Source organism: Polistes fuscatus, unplaced genomic scaffold, assembly GCF_010416935.1.
Source record: "Polistes fuscatus isolate 324 unplaced genomic scaffold, CU_Pfus_HIC Scaffold6, whole genome shotgun sequence".
Lineage (NCBI taxonomy): Eukaryota > Metazoa > Arthropoda > Insecta > Hymenoptera > Vespidae > Polistes > Polistes fuscatus.
Window position 1 is genome coordinate 3,039,413 of NW_025113140.1, and position 26,380 is coordinate 3,065,792.

The following is a 26,380-nucleotide window of genomic DNA, read 5'->3' on the forward strand; positions in this document are numbered from 1 at the left end:
TTAATTAACCTAAACAAATTTGAGCAGGAATAAAAAAGATACATCATAATTGTAATTATATTATTCTATTTCATAATTATTTCATAAGTATTATGAGATTTGTATTTCACTTTTTTTCTTGTTAAAAATATTAATTACTATTTGTTACTTTTATAATAATTAATTAAATACCCCTTTTACACGTTAACAGAACTATCCTTTGGCAATATGTCGGTATTTTGTTATTGATTCTAACTTATATGAAGATTAGAACTTTGACGCACTTTGGTAAGACAATTACAGTTTAATACAGAGTATTTACTAATAAACTTCTATTACTGATTATAAATATTGTTCATTATAATTCCATGAACATCTTTCAATAAATTCCAGCAGTATTATTTTTGATATTGTGTAAAAAGTACAAAGAAATCTAATTAAAAATGATGTCAGTTATGCCAAAGGATTCAGAAGGTAAAGATGGAGAGGGTAGAGCTTTAATAAAAGTTGTTGAACGTCCAACATTTATATTAAAAACTAGAGAAGGTGAAAGCAGAGCTGTATCACCAAGTCAGCGTAATGGTAACAAGTAAGAACTATAAACTTCTCAGATTTAATCTTTTGATCCAAACTTCATATTATAGTAGAACTTTACTATACTTATATACATACACATATATATATATATATATTAATATTTTAGAAAAGAAGCAGATTCAACTTCAACAATGCCATTGAAAATACCAGATAGTAAGTGTTCTTATTATAATTGAATAAAAACTTAATATAGTTAAAACATCAAATACTTATGTTAGTATAAATATAACGAAGTAATAGTTCAATATTTATATTTTGTTTTTAGTAACACGCACAGTTATTCCTACATGTATTGAGATGACAAACTGTGCTAAATTTATGGATGAAAATATGCAGCTTAGCGAAAGTGCATTAGAGTTTTTATGTGATCAACAAGACTTCTTAGTAGTAGGATGTCTAGGTAAACAAGGTGTCGGGAAATCTACGATAATGTCCCTTCTTACATCAAATTATAAGTTAGTTTTGTTCTAAATATATATGATTCTCTTTTAAGTAATTATAAATATAATAAATATTTTAATTATGAATTCAGGACTGATATTTTTGGTGTTCAAGATTTGTCTCATCACGAGAGTAGTACAAATTGTACTAGTGGAATAGATTTTTTTGTAACTAAGAATAGAGTGATATACTTAGACACACAACCTATTCTATCAGTTTCTGTAGTTGACTACAATTTGTCATTTGAACAAAAAAAGAGTGCAACTGATTTTGCAAATAATGACGCCAATTCAGAATTGCAATCGTTACAATTTACAGCCTTTTTGTTTTCAGTGTGTCATGTAATCATATTTGTACAAGATTGGTTTGTTGATCCCAATCTACTGAGGTATTTATGATAATATGCATTTATAATATATTATTTGTGTATAGCATATTTTATTAATGAAGGTTATATACCTTTCGTAAGTATAAAGAAATCTTTATTTTACAATAGGTTTCTTCAAACAGCAGAAATGCTAAAACCATCATCTACAACTACTATGGATCAGGATTATGTTGAATATTATCCACATATATTGTTTTTACATAACAAAGCAGATGCACAAGATTTTATGCCAAGTACTGTTAAAAAAATGAAGGTATCTTTTATTAGTACAATGTAATGTATTATTGGAAGAATTGTATGAAACAATCTATCACTTTTTACTTTTTTTTTAGGATTTTTATAATAAAGTATTTTCTAGTTCTAGACTACAAACTCATAGTGGTTTAGATATGAGTTCTGATTCAGTTGAAAGTGGTTTGAACTTATTTTTTATACCATTAATTGCAGCAGAAGGTATATTATCAATTAAAAAGTTTAATCTACATATTTATTTTTGATCTATTATATCATATATTGTGATTGCAGATGAATCCAATGTGCAAGAAAATGAAAAAAAATTGATTGAACAATTAAGAATGAAAATACACGGGGTATCAAGGCATCCAATGACACCGTCTACTTTAACGGAAAAAACTTGGTAAATACATTTATAGAAATATTATAAATAGTATAAATATATAATAAATAATTTCATAGGTATCACTATGTTTCAAAAGTCATGGAAGCAATTAAAAAAAGCCATCTATCATCAGAATATGGAAGATTAATGCCCTAAAAAATGTAATAATATAATTAAACTATAGAAGATTTATAATAAAATATAATAATAGGAATAAGTTTTTTTATTTTGCATTATTAATATTTTAATTTGTACTACACAGATAAATGATCTATTTTAAATTATATTGAAAATAAATCACAGAATTGAAGGTACTTTTAAAGTGCCATTATACATTTTTTACTTTTATTAAAAATAACATTTCCTATTTTTTTTATATATATGTTTCTTAATATAGGTTGTGGTAAAACTTTATATATAATCGATTGAATAATTTTTGTATTGTATCTTATGAATAGTCTTCTTGTTCGCTGTCAGTTTGTTGCATTGATGTCATTTGTGCAACTGCTTGTAATTGTTGCCATTGTTGTTGTTCAGCAACAGCTTGTTCTTCTCTTGCTTTTGCAAAAAGTTCTTGTTGTTGTCTCAACAATTCTTCTTCTGGAATTCCTAAATTCTCCAATCTTGTACTCTGACGTCTTCTTTTGGCTGCTACTGCTTTACAATCTCTTAAAACAGCTTCCGCTTCTGCACTGTAATCCCCGAAACCAAGTTTTTCAAGTGCTTGCAAAATATGCTCTGCATTTATTGTCTTTTTTTGTTGTTGATTACATATTTCATTGGCTTCAGAAGACAATAAATGTATGAATTCTGTACAACAATTTAAGATTAATTCCCGTGACTCGTTAGCAACGCGTACGTGCGGTAGGATTTCCTTGATCATCTTATTAATGGATGCACGAGGAAGTGTTAACTCGTCATCCTCAGTCGGGGACATCGCAGCCGAGGCCATTTGAAAATCTATAACATTATATAATTAATGTGTTAATAATAAACAGTTGTTATTTATATCTTTCACAATAACAATATTTACTTTATTATTTTATTGGATTCAAATATATGTGAAGGATAATTTTTATATGGAAGGGATAAGATATCGAATAAAATTAATATAAAATAAAATTAAATAAGTCTTAATCTTATCAAAGATTTAAAAAAAATCTTTGCCCCCTTAACGCATATTTTATCAGATAAGATTTTCTTAGACGCTTGGATTAGATTTAATTCAGTAAACTATATAAATACTACTGATTAGTACAACACATACATAATAGCATATTATTTTGATATCTATTAGTTTATTGTTCATTTCATTAATAAAAAATGTTATTGCAAACTTCGTCATTCTTTTTACAATGTATGGTGATCTTTTTTGTTTTCAATATTAATACATCATGGGCATCAAATACAAATAAATTTGTTGGTAATGTGAAAAACATTACGGTATATGTTTTAAAAGATGACAAATATTTAAATTCTGATGATATATATAAATCATTAAAATTAAATATATCCTGGTTACCACCAAATGGAAATAAACAACCTTCCTCATACAGGTAGACATGTGATATTGGTATCAATCATAGTTAATTTTCTAATGCAATTATTTATAAGTTTTATATTATAACAGTGTGATAGTAACAAGTATTTCAAGTGAAAAATCAAATCTTACAATTTGTCCAGAAGGAACACTGTATTATAGAACACAAAATAACAGTCAACTTAATGTTTTACTACCACAAAATGAGTTATCAATTGATGTACCAGAGATGTATATTCATCCAAGCTGCTCATACAAGATAGAAGTTTATGCTAATCCAAGAACAAAGCCAACGGGAACGGCACAAGGGGTAAGTAGACTTGTAATTACTCTATAAACAGAATATAGATCTTCTAAATATTATGATTTTAATGAATTGATACTATCTATTTTTTAGGTAATTTATAAAGTTCCAGAATGTATAGGTCATAAATGCATTTGCGTAAATAAAACATCTGTATTACCAACTCCTCGTGTAAATGCAACTGTTAACAAATGTTATGTCTTAATTAAATGGAACGTAGAAACTAATAATACCTATGTACATTCTTACAAAATTAGGTATAATATAGTACATATATTTAGAAAGTAAAATATCTCTTAATTGATATATTGTCTTTAATATTGCAACATGGTATTGTTCATATTTCAGTATAGGAGTACCTCTTTTAATGTCAAAAGCAGGTTTTCTTGTATATAATATCTCACAAATAGGTATTACCAAAGCAAAAGTTAATACTTTTTTATGGAATTTACATGATGGTTATCGCTGTAATAAGTTACAGCATAGTTACAAAGTATTTGTAACTGGAATAGATAATCATGGTTGCTTTGGTAATGATGGAACATTTATTCTTGATTTAATGGATCAGAATTCATCAAAGCAAAGCTATACTATTGTATGTATTTATAGAAAATAAGAAATGAATATTTAATTCTTAATTATTTGATCATTTTTGTAGGAATTTATATCTATTGCAGTAGTCTGCATAATATTTACATTGCTTAGTTTGATTATTGTTTCTAAAATAAAGGAAGGAAAATTCATTTTGAGGGAAGAATACACATCACGGTAATATTAGCTATTTATAGAGGGAAATATACATTAATATTTACTATATTTAAATCATTTATAGAAAGATATATATATATATATATATATTTTTTTTTTTTCAATTTTAGAATGCAATCAATAGATTCTATTCCTAAATGTAAATCAAATTGGGTGAATTCTATTCTCCGGAAACATAATGTTCTATACACTGAATGCAATACCGAGGTAAGAGAATAATATATATGTATATGTCTACGTGGATAATTCTATAAATAATGAATTTTATAAACAATATTTTGTAAAGATTATGCTGCATAAACAGGAAGCAAATGAATTTGAAATTCCATATAGTTCTTTAAAACTAACTTCTGAATTGGGTAAAGGTCAATTTAGTAAAGTTTATCTTGGATACATAAATAATAATGCAGTACCAGTAGCAGTTAAGATATCACGATTATCAAATGAATTAAATAGATTGGATGTATACCAAGAGTTCGTGGAGGAGATTGAAATAATGAAAAAGGCAGGAAAACATCCACATTTAGTTAATCTTATGGGTTATTCCATTATGCCAGATAAATCTATATGTATAATTTTAGAATATATGAAAGGTGGTAATCTATTGGCATATTTGCACTCAATAAGAGATAAAAAAGCTGAATCAGATATGACTATAAATAATTTCAATAAATATGAATTTTTACTTAATTCTTCGGAAAGTATGTAATATTTTATTTCTATATTTTTGTTTTTATTTAAAGAATTTTATATTTAAGAAATATGTTGTTGATTTAATTGTTTTAATTATTACTTCAGCATTATATACAACAATAAATACACTATCTATATCTTCAACATATTCAAAAGATGAGAAATTGAAATTGACTAATTTAAGATATATTAATTTAGAGTGTTCTGAAAAAGAAGAAAATACAATAAACATACAAAGTGAAGTTGAAAGAAATCAATTTATACAATTTGCTCTTGATATTGCAAAAGGAATGGAGCATTTAGAATCTAAGGGTATCGTTCATAGAGATCTTGCTGCAAGGAATATTTTACTTACTTCAGATTTACATTTAAAGGTAATACGTTATGAAATTTATCTTTGTTAATAGAACTAATCAAATTCTAAATATTTTTATAATTTTAGATAAGTGATTTTGGACTTTCTCGAAATGGAATTTATACTATAAATGATACATCAAACAAAGTACGTCAACTTCCAGTACGCTGGATGTCTCCAGAAACTTTACAAGACCGTATATTTTCTTCTAAAAGCGATGTCTGGTCATTTGGTATAGTACTATGGGAAATCGGTACTCTTGGAGCTTTTCCATATTCGGATATACCCGATAACAAATTACTAGAACATATAATTATTGAAAAACAGTCCTTAAGTCAGCCGAAGAATATTCCTTGTGATATTTATAAAATAATGCAATATTGTTGGGCATTTCAACCAGAGGATAGACCTACTTTTGCACAACTTCTATTAAATTTACAAATTTTATTAGAATTATTTCCTTTGCAAAATGGAAAAAGTAATCCTTGTTATACGTTGTTGTCTTATACTTAAGATAAGTAATAAGGACAACACCAAATTACAACTATTAATATTAGAAATCTAAATAATAATTGTCTTGATATTAAACAATAGATATTTAAATAAAATGAAATTTAATATTTCTATGTTAATAAACATTATAATTATAATTAGTGCACATACGGATTTATATAGATGTTACTGAATACCGATTGATCAATGGTTAAGGTGGGCAATTTACTTATCTGATCAATTCTTTTTTCCTATACAATATTTGCAAGCTTACAATCTGTTTCACTCCTCCAAATAATTTTCTGCTGTTATAAATACAATTGTAAAAATACAATCGTAGTGTTTTTTATACTATACTTCAATCAAAGAATGCAGAAGTACATAGAAACTCACAAGTCCCTTTTTTACCTACCCAGATTCATTTTAGTTACTACCGGGACCACCAGAAGGCGATAGTAGGTACTTTGAAAGAATACGTATCATCTTACTTGCTATTATCGATATATATCGACAATTTCTAGTAAGAATCTTCCTTCGTTGCCAACGATTTATCGTGCTTACTTCACGTGGTTCGTGTCTACACGTATAGTATATGGACATGTGTAGATATTGACGTTTATATGCGTGATAAAATGTGTTTTAGGAAAGTAAATAATAATAATAAATTAGTTTAACAAGTATTATATATATAATTTTTCGGTTGCATTGTGGATTAATAATTTGTTTTTCAATATTGTATAAATTTAAATGTTTTCCTTATCGTCTTATGAATTATTCATATCAAAGGTTAGGTTTACTATATTTTGTTGTGCTTTAAATGATTTCTCGTTTATTTATCGTGTGTCAATGATTTAATGTAACGTTTGAAACGTTTAATTGTGTGAGTGAAAAAGAACTGAAATGAGGAACATTATTATTATGTAATAAACATTTGTTATTAACAACGCACTGAAAATGGAAGAAGAAATTACAACTGTCGACCACGATTCCATTAAAGATGGTAAGAGATATACATTTTAATACTACTTTTTCAATGTTACATTGTTAAATTAAATATTGTAATGGATCACGTTATATGTTAATTTTTATTTCCTATTGTTGTATTAGATTTTTTTTAGGCAGGGTATAAATTACTTTTTATACTATATACATACATGAATACAATTTGCAAATACTTATTAAATATTGATGGAACGAATAAATATAATTGTTCTTATTAATACAGATAGAAAAATATTTGAATACTCTTATAAAAAATAAATTGTATCCATATCTCTATCTTACCTTTTATTTTAATATTATCATTTGAGATTTATAGTCAGCTTATTAAATTAAGCTTTTGTAATACTGTTTACAATGTTTTTTTATGAAGCAACAATAATATAATATTATTTTATTTGGGATTTCCTTTTTTTCTATTTGTTTCTTCCTTTTTTTGAGAAATTATAATATTATACAAAAATTTGTATAATATAGTTTTAATTATTTGTATAATATAATATAATTTAATATATTCTTAAAAATAGCTTAATACGAATAATACTATAATAAAAAGCAGATCTACATTGTTTTATTCTGCATGGCCCATGTTGGAAACTCATGTAAATTAAATACATATGTACCCCAGGTACAAAATGCTCCTACAGTTATAATTATTGTTATAATAGTTGGACCTATCCCAGCAGTTAAAAAATCTTTCGTTTTTATATGTCCTGCTGCACTGGCAATGGCATTGGGTGGTGTGCCTACTGGTAAATGAAATGAAAATGAACAACATATAGTTGCTGGAAGCATAAGATATAAGGGATGTATTTGTAGCACCACACACTAAAAAATGATAAAAAAATAATTAATAATTTGATTTAATCATATTGAAATTGATGACATAAATTTTGCTTACCATTTCTGCTAATACTGGTAATATAATATTTGCAACAGCAACATTTGAAGTGAGTTCAGTAACACTTTCTGCGAATATACAAACAATAGCTAATATTGCTATTGGATGTATAGAATTCAATCCTATTAATGCGTTTCCAAGGATTTCTGATAGTTTAGATGATTTACTACCAGCTGATATAGCAAAACCTCCACCAAGCACCAGTATCAAACTCCAGTGCATTTTATTATGTATCATTTGCCATGTTATCATACCAGCCGATGGTTTCGTAGGACGTTTATTTGGATCATTATCGAAAGCATGCAGAAAGTCAAGTTTTGCTGGAAGTATGAAGAACAATATTGTCAAACACGAAGCTGCTGTTGAATCCTTGACTTGCCTGTAAAATAAAGCTAGAGTAATTTTACAAGATGTAAAAAAATCTCAGTCATTATTATATTTATATATTAAACGTAATTTATACAATATGTCACGAGTTGGTGCGATTAAACGATAAAAAATTATACTTACAAATTCGTGATGTATGATGGCCAACCTGTAATGAATCCAGGACTTCTAAAGAACCAAAGTAATACTACAATTATAAACATAATTCCAACTATAGACTCGTGCCACGAAATCGGTCCAAGTTCCTTGTATTTTTTGTCTATTACTGCACTAGCAACGCGTTCTCCTTGCGAGCCGATATCAATCGCTCTAGCATCTTTACTTTTTGGCCTGAATAAACCCATATACATTACTTGCAACCATAGCCAAGTGAGAATACCCATCAGTAACATTGTTGGTACCGAATAAAGCATCCAAGAAGCAAAACTTATACTTGGACTATTTGGAAAACGCCTAAGAAAAATAGAATATAAATATATTATAGGATGTTTCAAAATATAAATTGAGAAAATTAAAATGGCATATCTATTACAGAATTTAAAGCTTAGAATATTTACGTTTCAAAGAATCCTTTCAAAGTTAAATTTGTTCCACTTCCTACTATTGTACCAATACCACCGAGAGTTGAAGCATACGCTGCTACCAAATAATACACCATCGTACTATGTGTCGGTCTTTTTGTACTATATTAAAAGTCAATAATATATCAAGAAATATTATCGAATATATGCATAACAAAAATATATAAATCAAATTTTACGTACGCAGATAAAGTCTCTGATTCATTATTAGTGGTTTCGTTTTCTTGAATGAACATATCACCAAGTCCTTGCTGAAATAAATTAATTAATAATAATTAATTAAATTCAAATAATCTAATAAGGTCAATAAACTTAACTTACTGCTTCAAGTTCTATAAGTACAGTCTCCACAATCGGTATCATCATCGCGGTAGATGCGGTATTAGAAATCCACATAGAAATGAACATCGTCACGAAAAATAGACCTAAAGTCAGTCTGAAAATATTTCATCACTAATAATATCCTTATAATTGTAAAGGTATATTATCAACGATACTGACGATGTTTAATGAAAAACATAGTGTCACCTTCTATGACTGCAACCAATCATTTTGATAATCAAAAGAGCAATACGCATATGTAGACCAGAGTTTTCAATAACAACGGCGATGACCAAGCTACCAAAGAACATCATTGTGGTATCATTCATATAACAAAGGCAAGTTTCATTAGTGCTCATAATACCCATCAGAGGATAAAATACCACGGGTATGAGACCTGTGATGGGTAATGGTAGAACTTCTGTTACCCAAAACATTGCCATCAAGGCGACCACGTATAAACATCGCATCGCCAATATCTATAATAAATATATATTTAAATAATTATTATATTGCATTTTATATTCATGAGTAATGGATCGTTAAAATGTTCTTCATTTTTTTAAAAAGTTGTTTTTCACCGTTTCATCGAACTGAGAATCGTTAATTTATTTGAATTATCTATTAATAATACTTCATGGGTTTTATAAAATATTTTTAAACGATTACATAATATTGCGTATACTACGTAACGGTCATGTGTTTATTTCGTATCTTACTTTTATAAGGTATCAAGGCAACCTGATATCTAGTAATTAAGCCTTAACGTACATTGTACTAACTTTATAATCACAATGAAAATGAATGGTGATATGAATATGTATAACGAAATTTGTGCTAGTCATCAAGTTGTATTCTTCTTGTAATTTGCATATATTCTGTATTGTTCTATAAATACTATTATATTTATTTATTTAAATTGTATAAATGATATTATACGAACCTCTTTAGTTTCGATAAATACTAATGGTAAAAGGATCAGTGGCCATAGTACAATTATAAATGATTTCCAATATATTGCCACAAATCGTATAAGTAGAATACCCAATGACTTTTTCCTAAAATGTTTTTTATATTTTAATAATATTTTTAATACATTAATTATCGTTACCATTAATTATTACTTACTCTCTGGCCATCGTAACGGTAATTTCTGGATGGGGTTCCACCGTAATTGTAGACATTATATTTTACTAAAATAAAAGAGTATTATTTGATAAGAATAATTTAGGGTTCGCTTATATGAAATACAAATTACTGATAAACGAATGATAATTGTTAATTGCATGAAATGTTGTATATTTGTACAATGTACATATATTATCATTCATGAAAATAAATATAAGGAAAGTAATGATCGATATAAAGATTATGCAATTGATTTTAAAGTACAAAATACCGATAAAAAATGATTATACAATGAATTATCATTAACGGACGTTAATAGGCTTTTGCGTCTTATTGTTCGAGTTTTATTGACCATTAAATAAAAGATACAAAATACGACAACATGGTGTTAACTTTTTATATAGACAGTTTATTTTTGAAAAAATATTAATAAAAAAAAATTGGTATACAATATTTAAAAGAAAACGTATTATAAAAATTATGAAATTATTAAAAAGTATAACTTAATTCAGAATATTTTATTAAGATAAAGATAAAAATAAACTGTTAAGCACGCACATGTATGTGTGTGTGTGCGCAAGACAGAAAAGTTTGTGTTATAATAAATAGAATCGAAATATAAAATTATATATTTTGTTTACGTTTAAAGATATTAACGTCTTTAGCTATAAAATAAATGCACGTGTATACTGATAGAACATAATTTAATAGATAAATGTAATGGAGTAAAACTAGACAGACGATGTGATGTATTGCAATCATACGATCTTGAAAGTGCAAAGGGTTAAATTTTCATCTTCTGCAGATTAATGCACGTATGTATACATATTATGCAAAAGGAATTACGCGTTGCATGTTGAATCAAAAATAGATTATGTCTTATTTTACTGTTTTGTTTTCTTCCGAGCACTAAATATTACTGAGAGAAGATTAGCACAGAGTATTTGTGAGAACAAGTAAATTCTATGATTAAATGACGTCATTTTAATTCGATAAGATGGGTCCCATACTCATTCATTTTTATAATAGTGGTTCTAATAAGATCGAGAAAAGTGTTTATCGTAGTACAAGTTCTTCCCGTAGATAAGCAAAAGATAGAAAAGAAAAGAAAATCTAATCAAATAAAAATCCATTTTTCCGATACAACAATAATAAAAGGAAGAAGACAAAGAAGAAGAAGAAGAATGAAAATGTGTACCACGCATAACAAACTCACTGGTTCCAAAATTTGATTGAAAAAATGTTGTCTTTTAGGATCTTCTATTCTTCTTTTAAAAAAACAAAAAACATCAGCACAGTGTTACAGATTTATAAGGAATACATTTTGACGAAGAAAGAATCATGATGAATGAAACTTAGAAAATGATCATAAGGTGTGATCGATTTATTCCTCGAAAACAGTATGATTATGAACTAATTAAACTTATTTTTCTTTGTTTAATTAATTTTAAACGATAGATTCCTTTATTTTTTATGATAGAAATAGAAGAATGCACTTAGAGCTAAACATTTGCGATGAACCGAGAAGAAGACGATTGAGAGTACGATCTAACTTTCCGTTAGTTGAAAGCACACTGGAAGACATGAAGCAAAACCACCAGAGTTTAAACGAACGATTCAAGTATCACCCCTCTCTCTCTGTCTTTCTCTTAACTCGTTCTTCTCTATTTTCTTTTTCTCTTATCCTCTTTTCTTTCTCTCTCTCTCTCTCTATCTTTCTCTTCCACTCTTTTACTCTCTTTCTTTTTCTCTCTTACTTTTATTTCATTGAAAAAAACAATGTGAACCATTAATGGACAACTGTTAATTATAAGTTTCTTATATCTTAATGTGATTCTATTGATAACCTTTAGTCACATTCTTTTGACGTTTTTTTTTAAAGTAAAGGAAAAGGAAAATAAGAAACTCTAGAAAGATGACCATACCATTCTGGAACGTAGCTGGAAAAATCCCTACTCTTTCACGCAAGAAAGAAACCCGTAATCCCATGATATATTAAATTGATCTTTTTGTTTATTTGTAAATAAGAAAAAGAAAATTATTTTTTCTTATTTTTTTTTTGTTCTACCTAGCGAGAAAAAGTTGGAACACATTTTTATGTATGTCTTCTGTAAATCTGTAAAAAGTATATATACGAGAGAGATTTATTATTTAATATTTTTATTTAATATATCTTTCAAGACTAAAATCTAAATATATAAGTATACAATTTTAAAACAAAACTATCATCTATATATGTGTATGATTTTACGCATTTTAATTATTATTGTTATTTTCTTTTGCTAATACATTATTCGTTATAACATGTATGTTACATTTTTCATTCTCATAAAATTATACGTAAATAACGTAAAAAATTACAATTCCTTATTATCCTTGAATTATTTAAAAACTATTAAATTTTATCTATGTTTTAAATAGTTTGACGTCACACGTGAACCAAGTTATTATATATATTTATAATTAAGTATATATAATTATTATTTACTATTTTAAAGAGTTTTGCTTTAAGACAAAATTGCAAAATTTATTAAACTTTAAGAGAGGATCATCTTTATTTTTACTTATTTTTTATAATCCTCTTTTTTTTATAACTATTAACTGAACATAATACAATATAATGGTTTGTCATCTTTAAGTTTATTCTGATACTCGAAATTATAGTAATATCATTTATCAAATGTTCACTTCAATTGGTAATTTGGTCAAGGAGATATAGAGAAATGCATTGTCATTGATTAGCCTTTTCTTTTCTTTTTAGGTAATACCAACATTAACTCGTTGAACTCGTAATTACAATCTATTTATTCATTGTCAGAAGCAATAAAACTACATTCCTTCACACCCAGATCCCGTTAAAAGACTATGCTATTAAAATAACAATGATTGTTTCTTAAGGAAGAAAATGAATGTAATTATTTTTAATGGAAAATATTTATTATCGAAGACGCAAAATAATTTTCATTTGGCAAGAATGGCTTAGCAGGAGAATGGTTTATGGTTTATTTTTTATTATTTGTCGTCAGACGGATGTTTTCAAACTAACTCGATAATATAAAAATGCGCATGAACTCTGTTCGCATTAATTATTGTTACGTGTTCGAATTCTAAATAGGAAGTATTCATTCAATTAATTTAAATTATTCCCTTTGTTATTCATTTCACGTGTACGATTTTAGTCATTTGAGAAAGTAACGCGTTCTCGAAACAATAGGTCATTCATAAGAAATTAACTTTACTCTAGCTCTTAAAATTTTTTTATTTCTTCGATTTCAATCAATATACTTACTTACATATACTTCTATATTTATACAATCTATACTAAAAATCGCTTTGTATTTTATTTGTAACTGAAGATTCATATCTTGAAATGAAAAACGCGTATTTGTAATTTTATTAATAAATCAATGTTGATTTCTTTTTGTTTTATTTTTCTTTTGTCAGTAAAAACTACTTTTAGAACACTCCGTATTGAAAATAGGAAAATTATATTGTAATTTGCAGTATAAACATGATCGATTGTTCGTACAATTTAATTTTTCTTTTCCTTGAAATTACTATTTGCATATCTATCTTCTTTTCTATGCTTAATTCGAATTGCTTTTCCAGACATTTATTTGTCAATCTTCTGATAATATTCGTCTTCTGTCAAAGAGGAACATTCTTGTTAGACTTTTCATTCATACATCAGATAATTTTTCAAATTAAATGATATGTCTTTACTATATAATCATAGAAAGATAATGAATGACTTTTGTTTATGCGGGATTTATACGAGATTATTAAAATGTTATATTGTAAAAAAAAAAGAAGAAGAAAAAGAAAAAAAAAATTATTTTCAAATAACTTGGCAACCTCTTTAGAACTCGTTTGCTATTACGTAATATACATATGTATTAACGAGGAAATAATACGTAAAAAAAAAATTTGAATAGATAATCAAGTAGATTTAAATATTAAACGTGTTTTATTTCGTTTTGATAATTAAGATAAAAGATATATCGAGTTATTAATTATGTATTAGCGAATGGTCTAATATAAAATTAATTCCTTTTTTTTTTTTTTTTTTTTTTTTTGACAATTAAGACAATAAAATAAACGAGAATTATAATTAATGCTTTTATTAGACGTATTGTTATCATTTCTTCACTACAAATATTATTATCACATAATGATACTTTACAGTAGGATAAGTATGAAAGGATAACGAATATGATAAATTAAGAGAGAGATTGACATTAAAATGTCGTAGGTGTATCTTTGTTCGAATGATGAAATACTATTTTAAATTAAAGTTGAGTAAGTTTAGCATTATCTAGTCGTAGGTTTATTTAAAATATCATTCGATATCAAATATAAAACGTTTCTAGATTTTATTAACTTATCTAAAAGTAATCTGTTAACATTATAAGATCTAATCACTCGTTTAGTTAGAATAAACAAATACAACAATACCTTAATTTGTTTTTTTAATTAATTAATTAGATTGATCATGAGTATTAAAGAATATAATGAACTAACACCACACTTTTTAGCCGTATAAATACGACTTTATAATTTCGTTTCGATAAATTTTGGAATGATATCACCACTATCTCCTATATGAAGATAAAATATCAAAAACTATACAACATCATTCTCTTATTCATTTTTAAAATCCACGGTAAAGTAGTCATTTTTCATATAAAAAAAAAAATTAAACGGAACATTATTCTATATTAATTTTTAATTAAACCAAAAATAACAGACACGGCTACCATTCAAGTTCGACACTGACACTTAACTAACATTTACATTTCGGATAGTGCCAGAAAATGTATAGTCAATTTGGATCTAGTTCAAATTATTTCGAAGGTTATTACTGTTTAAAAAAACAGGTATTATTTTTCACCTTTCAATACTTTTTGATAACGTAAGAAAAAAAAACAAAAGTATATTAGTTGGTCGCAATCATAAATATAACTAATGTATATGTGTCGAAAAATAATTAATACTTTTGCTTCTGCTAATTGTTATAGTAAAAAAAATATTTGTAAATTATTTAAGAGGTTTTAAAAACCAGTTTTTTCCTTTTTATTATGCCTGTAGCTTATCAATTGATAATAATTCTAAAAAAAAACCAAGTGCCGCTATTTTGGTATAATACTATTACAATGAAACATACTCTGTGTTTGACGAGCATACTCGTTATCACATCATTCAAACGATGCAGTTAATAAAAAAAATGTTAATGCGATCAAAAAATTCTTAATAGTATTGACTTATCTCTTGAAATCTTGATTATATATTTCAAAATTTATTCAAATAGATTTTGCATTATATATTCAAATAAAAGCAAACAAATTATATATCAATTTGTATATCATTTATGGGTTTAGTGTAAAGAAATTCCTAAAATTTTTCTATTCTCGACGCCCTTCCTAAACCCAAGTTTTCTCTGTTGGGAAACCGCGACTCCCTAAAACACTGCATTTTGAAAACCATTGGTTTAATGTATGATCGACATAGTAACGATCGATGTAAGAGTTTGAATATCCTTTTGTAATTCCTATATTATTTTGCTTACAGAAAAGTATAGAGTATATGCCAGCATTTCTTTTGCGGTGATACTGTTAGGAATTGGAGTACCACTTTGGTGGTACATGACAACTGTACCGCGGGTGGCACTTCCTTACTCTGGAATCGATGATTTATCAAATCTGGAAATTAGAATCAAAATGAAGATCATTGTTGCTGCTCTAACTGATGAACGAGCTACGGCATTAACTGAAGAAATAAGAAGAACATTCGAAGATAGTGGTATTTTCCTTCTACTATGTTTAGATATTTCTTTTGATTGTAATCGTATATTTAAATTATTAGAGTCCTTGTTACTCGAAACTAACTTCCCATTAAAATACGTGAGTAGAATAGCCTTAGGAATTTTTGATAGGTCTATTGTTGACATTGACCTCTTTTAAAGTATGCCACAAGTGCTGAATTTCATGTATAGAATTTAAAGAGATACCTATATATGTTAATGTTTGACACACATAATGCACATAATATTATAGATTGTTTGATCAGTTCCTTAATTAACCGTTAGTCATGCAGAATTTATTATTTATTAAAATTGATCACGTCATTGTATCATTTCAGAGATCTACGATTTGGAAGTTGTATATCAAGTGGTATCTAGCAATCTTTTGGCATTCGCATTTGCCCATCATGAATTGGAAAAAATTGCTTCCACTTTCGATTTGGACGTAGGGAATCTTTTACTCTTAGAATCACCAAATCTTAATGATGCTGTACTCGTTGGTTCAAAAAGAACTATATACTTCTCGATTGAAACAAGCAAGTTGTTATTTTCAACAATAATTTTCATATTTCATAATGTGAGTAAATAACGTTAAAACGATTAAAATCTTGTTTAGGTAATACAAAATTGGTACAAGTACTATCCGAATGGATCCTTCGTGAAAAGTCGTTAGATCTTACTAAAAATGCCCTTACAAATCCAACTAATTACAGTCTCGACGAAGAAAATAGACGAAGATTTCCTGCAAGTTCAGCATACGATGTTCTGATAACTTTGGTGAATCCCGATCCTGAAACACTACAAATCAATTGGGATCTCCAGGCGATGACCGAGGGTATATATTATTATATTAAATAATCATTCACATAGACGATTGTTATATACACATATAGCAAATGTTCATAAATAAATGTGTCTATTTTATTTAGAGTACATAGAGCCATTCCTCGATCAATTATCGATGATAAGCAATTTTTCGGTGAAGTCACAGTGGTTATATTTCCTACCACTAAGCGTTAATCTAATAACTGTTCCCGACAGTAGTTGGAAAGGTAAACATTATGCTCTGGTGGAAGATGTTTTACCTCATATTGTAACACCATTAGAAAAAAAATTAGGTAAAACTTTACTTTTACGAATTATTAAAAGAAATATTAGGATATTTCTCTTTGATTCTTTATATTAAAAATAAAAAGACCATCAATTTATCTTATTCTAGCATCTCAAGTGAGTCTTCATCCGTGTATAAATTTCGTAGCATATGTAGTTTCATGTGATAATGCTCCCTTACATATTTATGCACGTAAAGGCCACAAATTAAAGACTGACGGTGACGTCGAAGCATTTCTATCTCCAAGGTACGTAGTTTTTTGTTTTTATAAAAGAGATATTTTTTCTCTTTCTTTCTCTCACTCTTAATATTAATATTAATTATATATATATATATTAGATGGGGTGGTGTTGTATTCGCGAATCCTCCATCTGAAGCATGCGAAGCTGCAGCATATGGTAACGTTACTACCATTGTTCCCGACGAAGCCACTATCATCGGGATATTTCTTGCACAACTAAGATTACTTTTAGGCATTCCAGAAATGGTAATTCTTTTGAAAAAGAAATCCAGTTTGTTAATTAATCAATAGAAATATTCCATTTGTAATTTCAGAAGCCTATAAGCAGTGTAACTGTAGTACCACTGGTTGGATTGAAATCACGTGATTGGGAAGTAGATGCTTTGCTGCGAGTTCGTGCTATGGAGCAGTTAACTTCTGCTAAGTTAACATTGCAATCATTAGCTCAACTTCTCACGGAAATCAATCGTATCGTTATTACTGATGTTGTAGGAAATAGAATAAAGATTGCCCTAGATTTAGTGGAACGTTCTGCCGAACTCCTTAAAAATGGTGATCTTATGAATGGTTTTATGCTTAGTAAAGATGCATTTATTACTGCTGAAGAAGCTTTCTCCGATCCAACTTTGTTAGCACTTCTTTATTTTCCAGAAGACCAAAAGTAAGCCATTCTTTCTTTTTCCTTCCTTTACTTAATTTTCTATGTCAATAAATTGTCCTCAATTGTAATTACTCATTTTTTCAGATATGCCGTATATACACCTTTATTTTTACCGGCAATGATTCCCGTCTTGTTGTCTCTTAAAACTATACAACAGTATTACAGAGGTGGGAAAACCAACGTGAAAAAGGTAACTGGTCAAAATAAAACGAACGAAGATTCAACAAAAGTAAAAGACGAGAAAGTAGAATAATATAAATAACTTAATTTAATACATTGAGATCTACAAGCAATTTTTATTCGAAATAAAGTTAAAGTTGAAGGGGATTTTTGTTTTTTCAAGGTAATAATAGAAATAATTTTGTTTTTTATTTTGGTAACATATGTATATGTAAATGTTTAGAGATTATTTTACTGTTCATTATAAATTTAATTTCTGTTCATTATAAAAGCTCTTTACACTTTCAATCTTTACACATTTATAAGAAAAATGTCAGGAAAGCGTAAAAATAATTTGCTTTAACAAAAAAAAGAAAATAAAAAAATGTGTGAAATAATGAATATTCTTCAAAAAGAAGAATATGATAAATGACTCTTCTTTCTTGAGCCATTTGTAATGTTCAGTTGCGAATTAAGTCTCTGAGCGTCAAACAATGTGAAAGTTACAAATAAGTAATTGCACTCTTTTTTTTTTTCTTTCATACATAAAAATTCTAGTTGCCTATAATTTTCATTTTTCTAATTATGACAAATGAAATTTTTCGTATGTCATAATGTAACGTTAAGAAGACGTTCTACCATGTGTACATATATATTTATTCGTGTACACGATGAAGACTTACACTTAACTCGAGCAAACATACCACCCTCCCATACAATCATTTTATCAAATTTGAGATTAATTATCATTAGATCGTTAGAAATAACTAATAGTCTATTTACACGTATATCAAATCAATCCTCAACCAGTTACCACAAGATTACAAAAACTTGCAAGTTAAATTACTATAAAAAATGTGTCCATCTACCATAGGAGATTATTTGTATCATCGTTTATACAAAAAAAAAGAAAAAAAAAAAAAGTAAACAAAAATCGTTTCGTGAAGCAAACAAGTATAAAATAAAATAAAATTATTAGCTGCACTCTTTCGCCTTCACTAATGTTTCTACAAAATAAAAAAAATAATAATTACAATCGCAGATGGTATTTGAAATAAGATATAATTAAAAAGTAATTAAAAAATATATTCTCTATCAAAAAATAAAATATAAAATAAATATTAATTTTGAACTCTATAGAAATATATATTTTTTTTTCATTTCTTTTGCTTTGTTGTATAAAACAAACAAAAAAAAAGCTTTTTTAATTGTAAAAAAAAACTCGCGATCCTACAGTAGTGCGCACAATATGTTATTCTATTATATATTAGTCAATAATAAAAGTGTAAGAAAAAAAATATATCTTTATACGAAAAACAATCGCGTTATAATAAGATATTAACAATTATTATTATTATCTTGAAATGTCAGTAATACTAATATAAGTTTTAGTTAATATTTGTAGAAACAAGAATGATAAACAATTTGTATTGTCCCCACCCGTTGTCCCGTAAATCTCAAATGGTAGTTGGACATCGTATAATAAAAATAAATTAATCGTCGAATCTATGATCTTATTCGTACGAAAAAATAGAAAAAAGAAGAGGAGTTAAGTCAACAGGGACTTTGAACTAGCTGTATCGCATGTTGCAGTGCATCAGCGATATTCTGAAAAACAGGTACACCTTCGCGCTTTGCATAATCCGACAGGTACATCCTTCCCCGATTATAGTCTTTCGTGGCTTGTTCGGTTAACTAAATTTTTATCGGAATATAATATATATATATTTATAGATTTTAATTTAATGAGAAAATATACGATAATACTAAATAATAATAAGATCTCACCTTTTCACCAGAAATAATACAACCTTCAGGAAGAATTTGAACGCACAGGACAAGCTTAGCACGTATTCCAATCATGTGAGCTGCTAATGCCATTATGGCAATGCCACGAGAGTGCTGCGGTACAATTAATAGGATTAACCGCGAATTTTTCATCCTTTGTAACTCGTGTGGCAATACCCTTACGTTGTACTCATTCAGGCTTGGTCGATATAGAGTCAATCCCATAGACCTTAAAAATGTATTAATTATAAACAAGTCACGGATATTCTGGTAAGAAATATTCATGAAATTTTAAATGCTCACTCAATCAATGGAGCTGCAGAAGATTCTAACCAATACAGATCTTTAGTGACCACTCCAACATACAGGTCTCTCTTTTCAGACTCTGGTATTAAGGAGTTAGTCCAATCTAAAAAGTTTGTGTACACGTACATTTATAAATATATCTCTGTTCTTTTTCAATAATGAATTAAATTATATTAAACGATCGAGATAAACTACTTCTACGTCGAGATCACGATAAGATTTGTTGAAGGTAGATGTGCGAAATACGAGTCAGACTAAGTGGGAAGTTGCAGAGAAAATCATAAATATACCTAGGAAACGCGTAAAAGGGTGTACAATAGCTCTGCGTAGAAATTTTGAGGCCTTCCTACATAATATACTCCAAACTGAAGGTATCTCACTTTCACAAGAAACTCCATTGTTCTTCATCCGCCATGAAGCTTCGCTGGCTAAAGTGTAAAACTGTTCGAAGTTTATCCGCGATTCTGCTGGATCACTCCCCTTCCCTGGAAAGCCATCGATCACGCTTCTGTACGTTTCTACAAGACATTAAAAATATTTTTGCAAATCAAAATATATAATGCTCCTGACATATTTTATTTAAATGTTTATGTATAAAATTTACGTATATACATTACCTGATTTATTTACAGCATTGAGCAGATCTGAAACTGACACATTACATTTTGTGTTTGTCTGTAAGGCTACCCAAGCCTGAAAATATCATAAATAATAAGGTACCATTCATTTATTCCTAGATTTGTTAATATATGGAGATGTGTACTAACTTCTCTTAAACTTATTGTACCACTATCATTAATGTCCAAAGATTTAAAAATCTCTCTTAACATTCTGTAAAAAAGAAATAGGATACGTTGTTAAAATATTGTTTTCATATTGATATTTTATCAATTAAAATCTCACAATTGCAATATTTATTTACATTATATCGGACCCATTTTGACTTAGAGAGATTCTCATAGGTCTCACCCCATCATCAGCATGTAAGTCCTGTACATTTATTTGTTCGCGCAAAACCTAAACAAATTCACATGTTACCATCATATATTTTAATCCTTTTATATTTGATTTTATTTTTGTTACCTTAGATGTACAATTTAGAGCAATCGACACACTTTCGAATATAGGTATCCTGTTTCTTTCCATAAAATATTGAAGTACAAGCAATCCATTCATTAAATCATAGTATTCCCTATAAGATATAAATACGTTTATATTTCTCTGTATTATTGCATCTTTGAAATAATTTATATTACATACTGTGATGAAACAGTTTCTCCGAGTATAGTCTGATCTTGCCGGTACGGATAAATTACAAGAATCAGAGATTCACTCCTAGTTGCTGCCAATTGAGCTGCTTCTATAATTCCTGCACTATTACGAGTTTGATTATCAATTACAAAAAGCAGAACACGTGCTGTTTGTTTTGCTTCATATTCCTGAGCTATAAGCTCTGGACCCCATTGTGATACTTGCTACAATATATTTCATCTATTAACACATCTACAGTTTTATATTAAATTCTGAATCCTCTAATAGAGTAATAAAGCTTACAGGATTATAGTAAGTAATTCCAAGTCTTTGAAGTGTCGGTATTGCTATCTCTGACCTCCAGGTGGTTGGATTACAAGAGCCACCCAAAAATACCTCATATGCCATTCTCTCTGGAAAAATAAATAATTTAAGTTTATATTTGTCTTCACGTATTAAAGACAATTTTTTAAATTCACTACTCACTTGAACCAATTGTGTGATTAGTATCCTTTCCATCACAGTGTAAAAAATGAGAGGTGCTCATAGGAACGACTGTTCTATAATTAAATAGAAACAAAATAAATAATTTGACTTTATAAGCATTATACAGTGATCCAATATTATCACACTCAAACAATAATACATTTTTTGCAGCAGGATTTGATATTTTTGTTGTTTAATTATTGAATACAACAATGTAAAGTTTATAAATATAGGAAAAGTGGTGTTGGAGTGTGGTAATAGGATACTTTTCATTGTTACTTATTATCAGAATTTATCTAATTCAATTAAATATTGCACATACTTCCAAATATCAAATCCTCTTGCAATGAGAAACAGCTTATGTTGTTTCATCATCATTAAAATATCCTCATAGCTATCTTAACCAACTGTTCAATATTTTCTGCCTGTAACAAAGATTTATTTTTAACAGATTATTGACTTTACAAAGCAAAAATTATTATTGTATACGTAAACAATTAGTATTCATTTTTGTTGTGTTGTAAAATCCATTCGGTATTATTAAATATTTAGATATACACATATCGTAAAACAGTTAATATATTTAAAGATTTTACAATACCCTCTTTCGCACAGAAGTGCCAGTTCTGCGGCAAATATGCAGAACTCCTCAAACATTATACAGGAATCTGTACTGATCCCATAACAATTCTCAACATCGTCCAGCACGCCTTGCGGCTGTAACCAGTTCGGGAAGAACAGCATTGTGTATATTTTTTTTATCTGAAATATACATAACAGATATATTATTTTCTATATAAAACACAAAGTTATTACCATCAAATAAACCATTTATAGACTGTATTAAATATTACTTACAAAACTGGGTCAAGTGGCAAACTGAGCAGCCCTTGGTCAGTGCACAACAAGTATTCATCGTTTAAAAGAACTCTTTTAATCCAAATACGTTCTTCCAAAAACAAAGGTATATTCCAAATTCCTGACAGACTTTGGATTCAAGTGTTTCTGTATAATAAAATAAATAACCGCGATATTCTTTCTTTCTTATTACAACAAATGACAGAATACAAATCAAAAATTAAGTTTAAATTAATGGAAAAATAGTATTGTGAAATTACCAAACATTTAAATCAATGGAACACAAAACTGATATATTTAATGATAAAAAAGAAAAAAAAACAAGAAAATTTAGATTCTCGTAGGATTCTCAAATAAGAATACAAATTAACGCGTTTACAGCTGGAAATATTATTTGAAAAGGTGTGTAGGAGAAGACGCTTTTGGACGGATTGTGAAAATGAAGGAAGGAGGGAGAGAGGTAGATAGAAAGAAAAAGAAAGAGAGGGAGAGAAATCGTGTAAGAAAGAAAGAAAAAAAAGAGAAAGAGCAAACGATAAATCGTAGCTGAGCACTCCTGCTGATCATTCGATAGAAAAGCGATGGTCGAGAAGTAACAGCACACAAACAAACATACACACACACACATACATACAGAGCGCACTAACCTTGGTGTTTCGGTACTGCATACCCACGCACAAAGAACATATACGGTAAACGTCAAAGAAAAAGTCATAAATGTTGAGAGCATTTGATGATGCACCCTTGATCTTGGATCTCCGATGAAAATAGAAAAATATCGGGGCGATGATCGATAGTCCACAAACGTGCGTATCAGAAAAATGTATACGTTCGTGTTGAGCTCCGCGTATTCCTGCTATTGCTCATACTTATTTATACACCGTTATATTTAAAATGAAAGACCGTGTCGCCGGATATCAGCGGGAGCTGGACGTCAAACGAGCAATATTATCAAGAAAGCTTCGTTAAATCGACTGACAACGTTCCTAACTATATAAAATACCCACGTTATAGCGCGACGCGTTTATCCAACACAACACACACCACTTCTTCTATCTTTTAACAGTCAAACAGGAGCCAAAAGAGTAGTGTTAGTAACGAGTGAACCAGAAGCTGGCGCTACCGTGTAAAGCGCATCGTGCTGCGCTTGACATGTTTTGCTCCCGCTTCTTTTATCCCTTTCATTTTTTTCCCTTTTTTCTTTCTTTCTTTTCCTTCTTTTTATTTTCTGTTTTTTTTCTTCTTTTTTTTTTAGACAGAGAGTTCTTTCTTATGCTCTCGATATAAAGCAAATTTTGAACGAACTATTATCTTCGAAATTACTTAAGATATCCAATTAACATTTTCGATCTTTACGTTTCATATCAAAATCTTAAATGAACTTGCGTGTCTGCTGCTGTTATCTTTATGTATCTACTCTATCGTTCTGAACAATTGAGTTAATTCGTTTAACATTTATAAATGCATATATAAATAAAAAAAAAAAGAAGATTAAGGTATTTACAATCAAGGATTCACAAGTAATTTCGGTTCAATCCAATTTCCGGTTTCAAAATGGCGGGCATTTGAAAAAGTACAAAAATTTATATGAAATCTTCAAATCAACTTGAAAATAAATTAAAAATTTTCTATAGAAATATTACTAATGATCTTAGCCATTAACGTGAACTACATTAGTCGTGCCTATACACTCACTCTCTCTCTTTCTCTCTCTCTCTCTCTCTCTCTCTCTCTCTCTCTCTCTCTTTCTTTCTCTCTTTCTCTGCGTGTGTCTTATATAGAAATATTACTTTCGATATTACCATGTAGCACAATCGTTCATTAAACTTGTAGAATATTTCCGTTTGTTATAGAAAAAGTTAATAGAAATGACTTTAGAATAAATAATAAAAATATAATATCAAATACGAAGAGCAGACGACATTTTTCTCTTACCCGCGCGCACCGACCGACTCAAAACAACTGGTTTTTCAAGGAATGACGTAAACTTCCAACAATGAGACCCTCGCCCCACTCCCTTTTACCACCTCCTCCACAACGAACATCTAGTACTACTCGCTTCTAGTTTTTGATGGTAGGGGAATATAAGACTGGGTGGTGGTGATGGAGGTGGCGATGATGGAAGTGGTAGTATGGTATGGTGATGTTGATGTTGATGGTGGTAGTGAGGCAGCACGTTGCTTTTCGAATTTTACATCCTGCAAATTACATTTGTGTCATTCCTCATGAGATCACATCACATATATAAATATCGTATAAGCGAGGAGCCTTTTATATATATATATATATGTATGAAGCAATACATTCATTTGATCATTCATTATTCTGAATCAATCAGAATTATCCTCAGAAGTAAAGCGGCAAGGATTCGAAAATGATATGCGTCGATCATAAGAAAAGGGAAGGGGTAGAGATGACGTTTGATTTTCTTTCTCTTTTCCTCACGCCTCTCTTTTGAGCACTCTCCTTGGCGCACACCGATAACCTTTCAAATCGAATCTTAATCGCCGTTTGCCTCCGTAGTAAAAGGGAGTCCCATGTGCGAAATGTTGAACGCGGTTTTTGATCAAATATGGTATCGCTAGCGCTTGTTACGCTTTGTTGATCGAATCTTACTTTTACGCCGTCCTAATAGAGTGGGCGTCTTAAGAATTTCAATTCGCTCTAAAGAAGGGAAGAATCGTTTTGCTTTGAAGGAGTATTTCCTTTTCACATTATCATTATTATTTGTTCATTATCGAAGAATTTCGAAAAGAAATTTTTATTAACATTATCGCAAAAACATACTAACGTACTAACGAAGGGATGAATCAAGGATTGTATTTAACGATGATGATAATAACGGGATGACAAATACAATATTGTATATAAAAGGTTGCAATATCTTGATAAAATATTTTCTGACGAAGAAGCCGATACTGAGATGATACAATCGTTTATAAATTATATGTTATTATGACACATACTTATATCATGTGACATGTGTATATATTGCCATACGTATGAGTATATACGACGTCATACGACTTTCTTATCGTGTGATCTTTACGTACGCAGCATGTTTTGTACAAACAAAGAGAATCCAAACGATTTCTTCTTTTCTTTTTTATTCCTTAACTTTTCTTTTTCAACTTAAGCGCGGCCAATTGATCTTCTTCCTATTTGTCGAAATCCACACATAATATGAAGTTTAAATGTAAGCTCGATTTTTTATTGAAAGTCAATT

The 26,380-nt window shown here is 28.7% G+C and overlaps 5 protein-coding genes across 16 annotated transcripts; 3 read left to right on the forward strand and 2 right to left on the reverse strand.

Moving 5' to 3' along the window:
* The first annotated feature begins 11 nt into the window (after positions 1-11).
* LOC122523561 (protein SMG9) lies at positions 12-2,250 on the forward strand. Its single transcript, XM_043645403.1, has 9 exons — positions 12-51; positions 191-568; positions 683-729; positions 842-1,031; positions 1,109-1,405; positions 1,514-1,658; positions 1,738-1,858; positions 1,931-2,042; positions 2,102-2,250. The coding sequence occupies exons 2-9, from the start codon at positions 423-425 to the stop codon at positions 2,178-2,180; spliced, it is 1,137 nt and encodes a 378-aa protein (XP_043501338.1). The 5' UTR covers positions 12-51; positions 191-422; the 3' UTR covers positions 2,181-2,250.
* Positions 2,251-2,287: 37 nt separating this feature from the next.
* Positions 2,288-6,592, reverse strand: LOC122523569 (protein Dr1). 2 transcript variants are annotated; one of them, XM_043645413.1, is made up of 3 exons: positions 6,451-6,533; positions 3,789-3,895; positions 2,288-2,984 (listed from the first exon to the last, which is right to left on the reverse strand). In XM_043645413.1, the coding sequence occupies exon 3, from the start codon at positions 2,974-2,976 to the stop codon at positions 2,473-2,475; it is 504 nt and encodes a 167-aa protein (XP_043501348.1). In that variant the 5' UTR covers positions 2,977-2,984; positions 3,789-3,895; positions 6,451-6,533; the 3' UTR covers positions 2,288-2,472. The 2 variants fall into 2 exon arrangements, with proteins under 2 accessions (XP_043501348.1, XP_043501347.1); XM_043645412.1 differs by lacking the exon at positions 3,789-3,895 and having other exon boundaries at positions 6,451-6,592.
* LOC122523213 (putative tyrosine-protein kinase F09A5.2) lies at positions 3,384-6,510 on the forward strand. The gene is made up of 9 exons (XM_043644867.1): positions 3,384-3,580; positions 3,655-3,874; positions 3,962-4,125; positions 4,217-4,463; positions 4,527-4,636; positions 4,747-4,843; positions 4,923-5,341; positions 5,514-5,703; positions 5,772-6,510. Exons 1-9 carry the CDS (start codon positions 3,384-3,386, stop codon positions 6,195-6,197), a joined length of 2,070 nt encoding a protein of 689 aa, XP_043500802.1. The 3' UTR covers positions 6,198-6,510.
* Positions 6,593-6,719: 127 nt separating the features above from the next.
* LOC122523552 (GPI transamidase component PIG-S) lies at positions 6,720-18,633 on the forward strand. The gene is made up of 9 exons (XM_043645385.1): positions 6,720-7,176; positions 16,062-16,292; positions 16,632-16,829; positions 16,910-17,128; positions 17,223-17,411; positions 17,513-17,651; positions 17,744-17,891; positions 17,960-18,306; positions 18,391-18,633. Exons 1-9 carry the CDS (start codon positions 7,131-7,133, stop codon positions 18,557-18,559), a joined length of 1,686 nt encoding a protein of 561 aa, XP_043501320.1. The 5' UTR covers positions 6,720-7,130; the 3' UTR covers positions 18,560-18,633.
* Positions 7,726-25,185, reverse strand: LOC122523550 (protein I'm not dead yet-like). 11 transcript variants are annotated; one of them, XM_043645376.1, is made up of 14 exons: positions 24,162-25,181; positions 23,802-24,081; positions 22,898-23,058; positions 22,297-22,370; positions 22,114-22,223; positions 21,820-22,034; positions 21,643-21,751; positions 21,482-21,576; positions 21,327-21,390; positions 21,177-21,252; positions 20,850-21,077; positions 20,557-20,662; positions 20,254-20,482; positions 19,777-20,160 (listed from the first exon to the last, which is right to left on the reverse strand). In XM_043645376.1, exons 2-14 carry the CDS (start codon positions 23,820-23,822, stop codon positions 20,020-20,022), a joined length of 1,629 nt encoding a protein of 542 aa, XP_043501311.1. In that variant the 5' UTR covers positions 23,823-24,081; positions 24,162-25,181; the 3' UTR covers positions 19,777-20,019. The 11 variants fall into 11 exon arrangements, with proteins under 11 accessions (XP_043501309.1, XP_043501308.1, XP_043501310.1 ...); XM_043645378.1 differs by lacking the exon at positions 23,802-24,081 and adding an exon at positions 23,155-23,301 and having other exon boundaries at positions 24,957-25,178; XM_043645377.1 differs by adding an exon at positions 23,155-23,301 and having other exon boundaries at positions 23,802-25,178.
* Between the last annotated feature and the right edge of the window lie 1,195 nt (positions 25,186-26,380).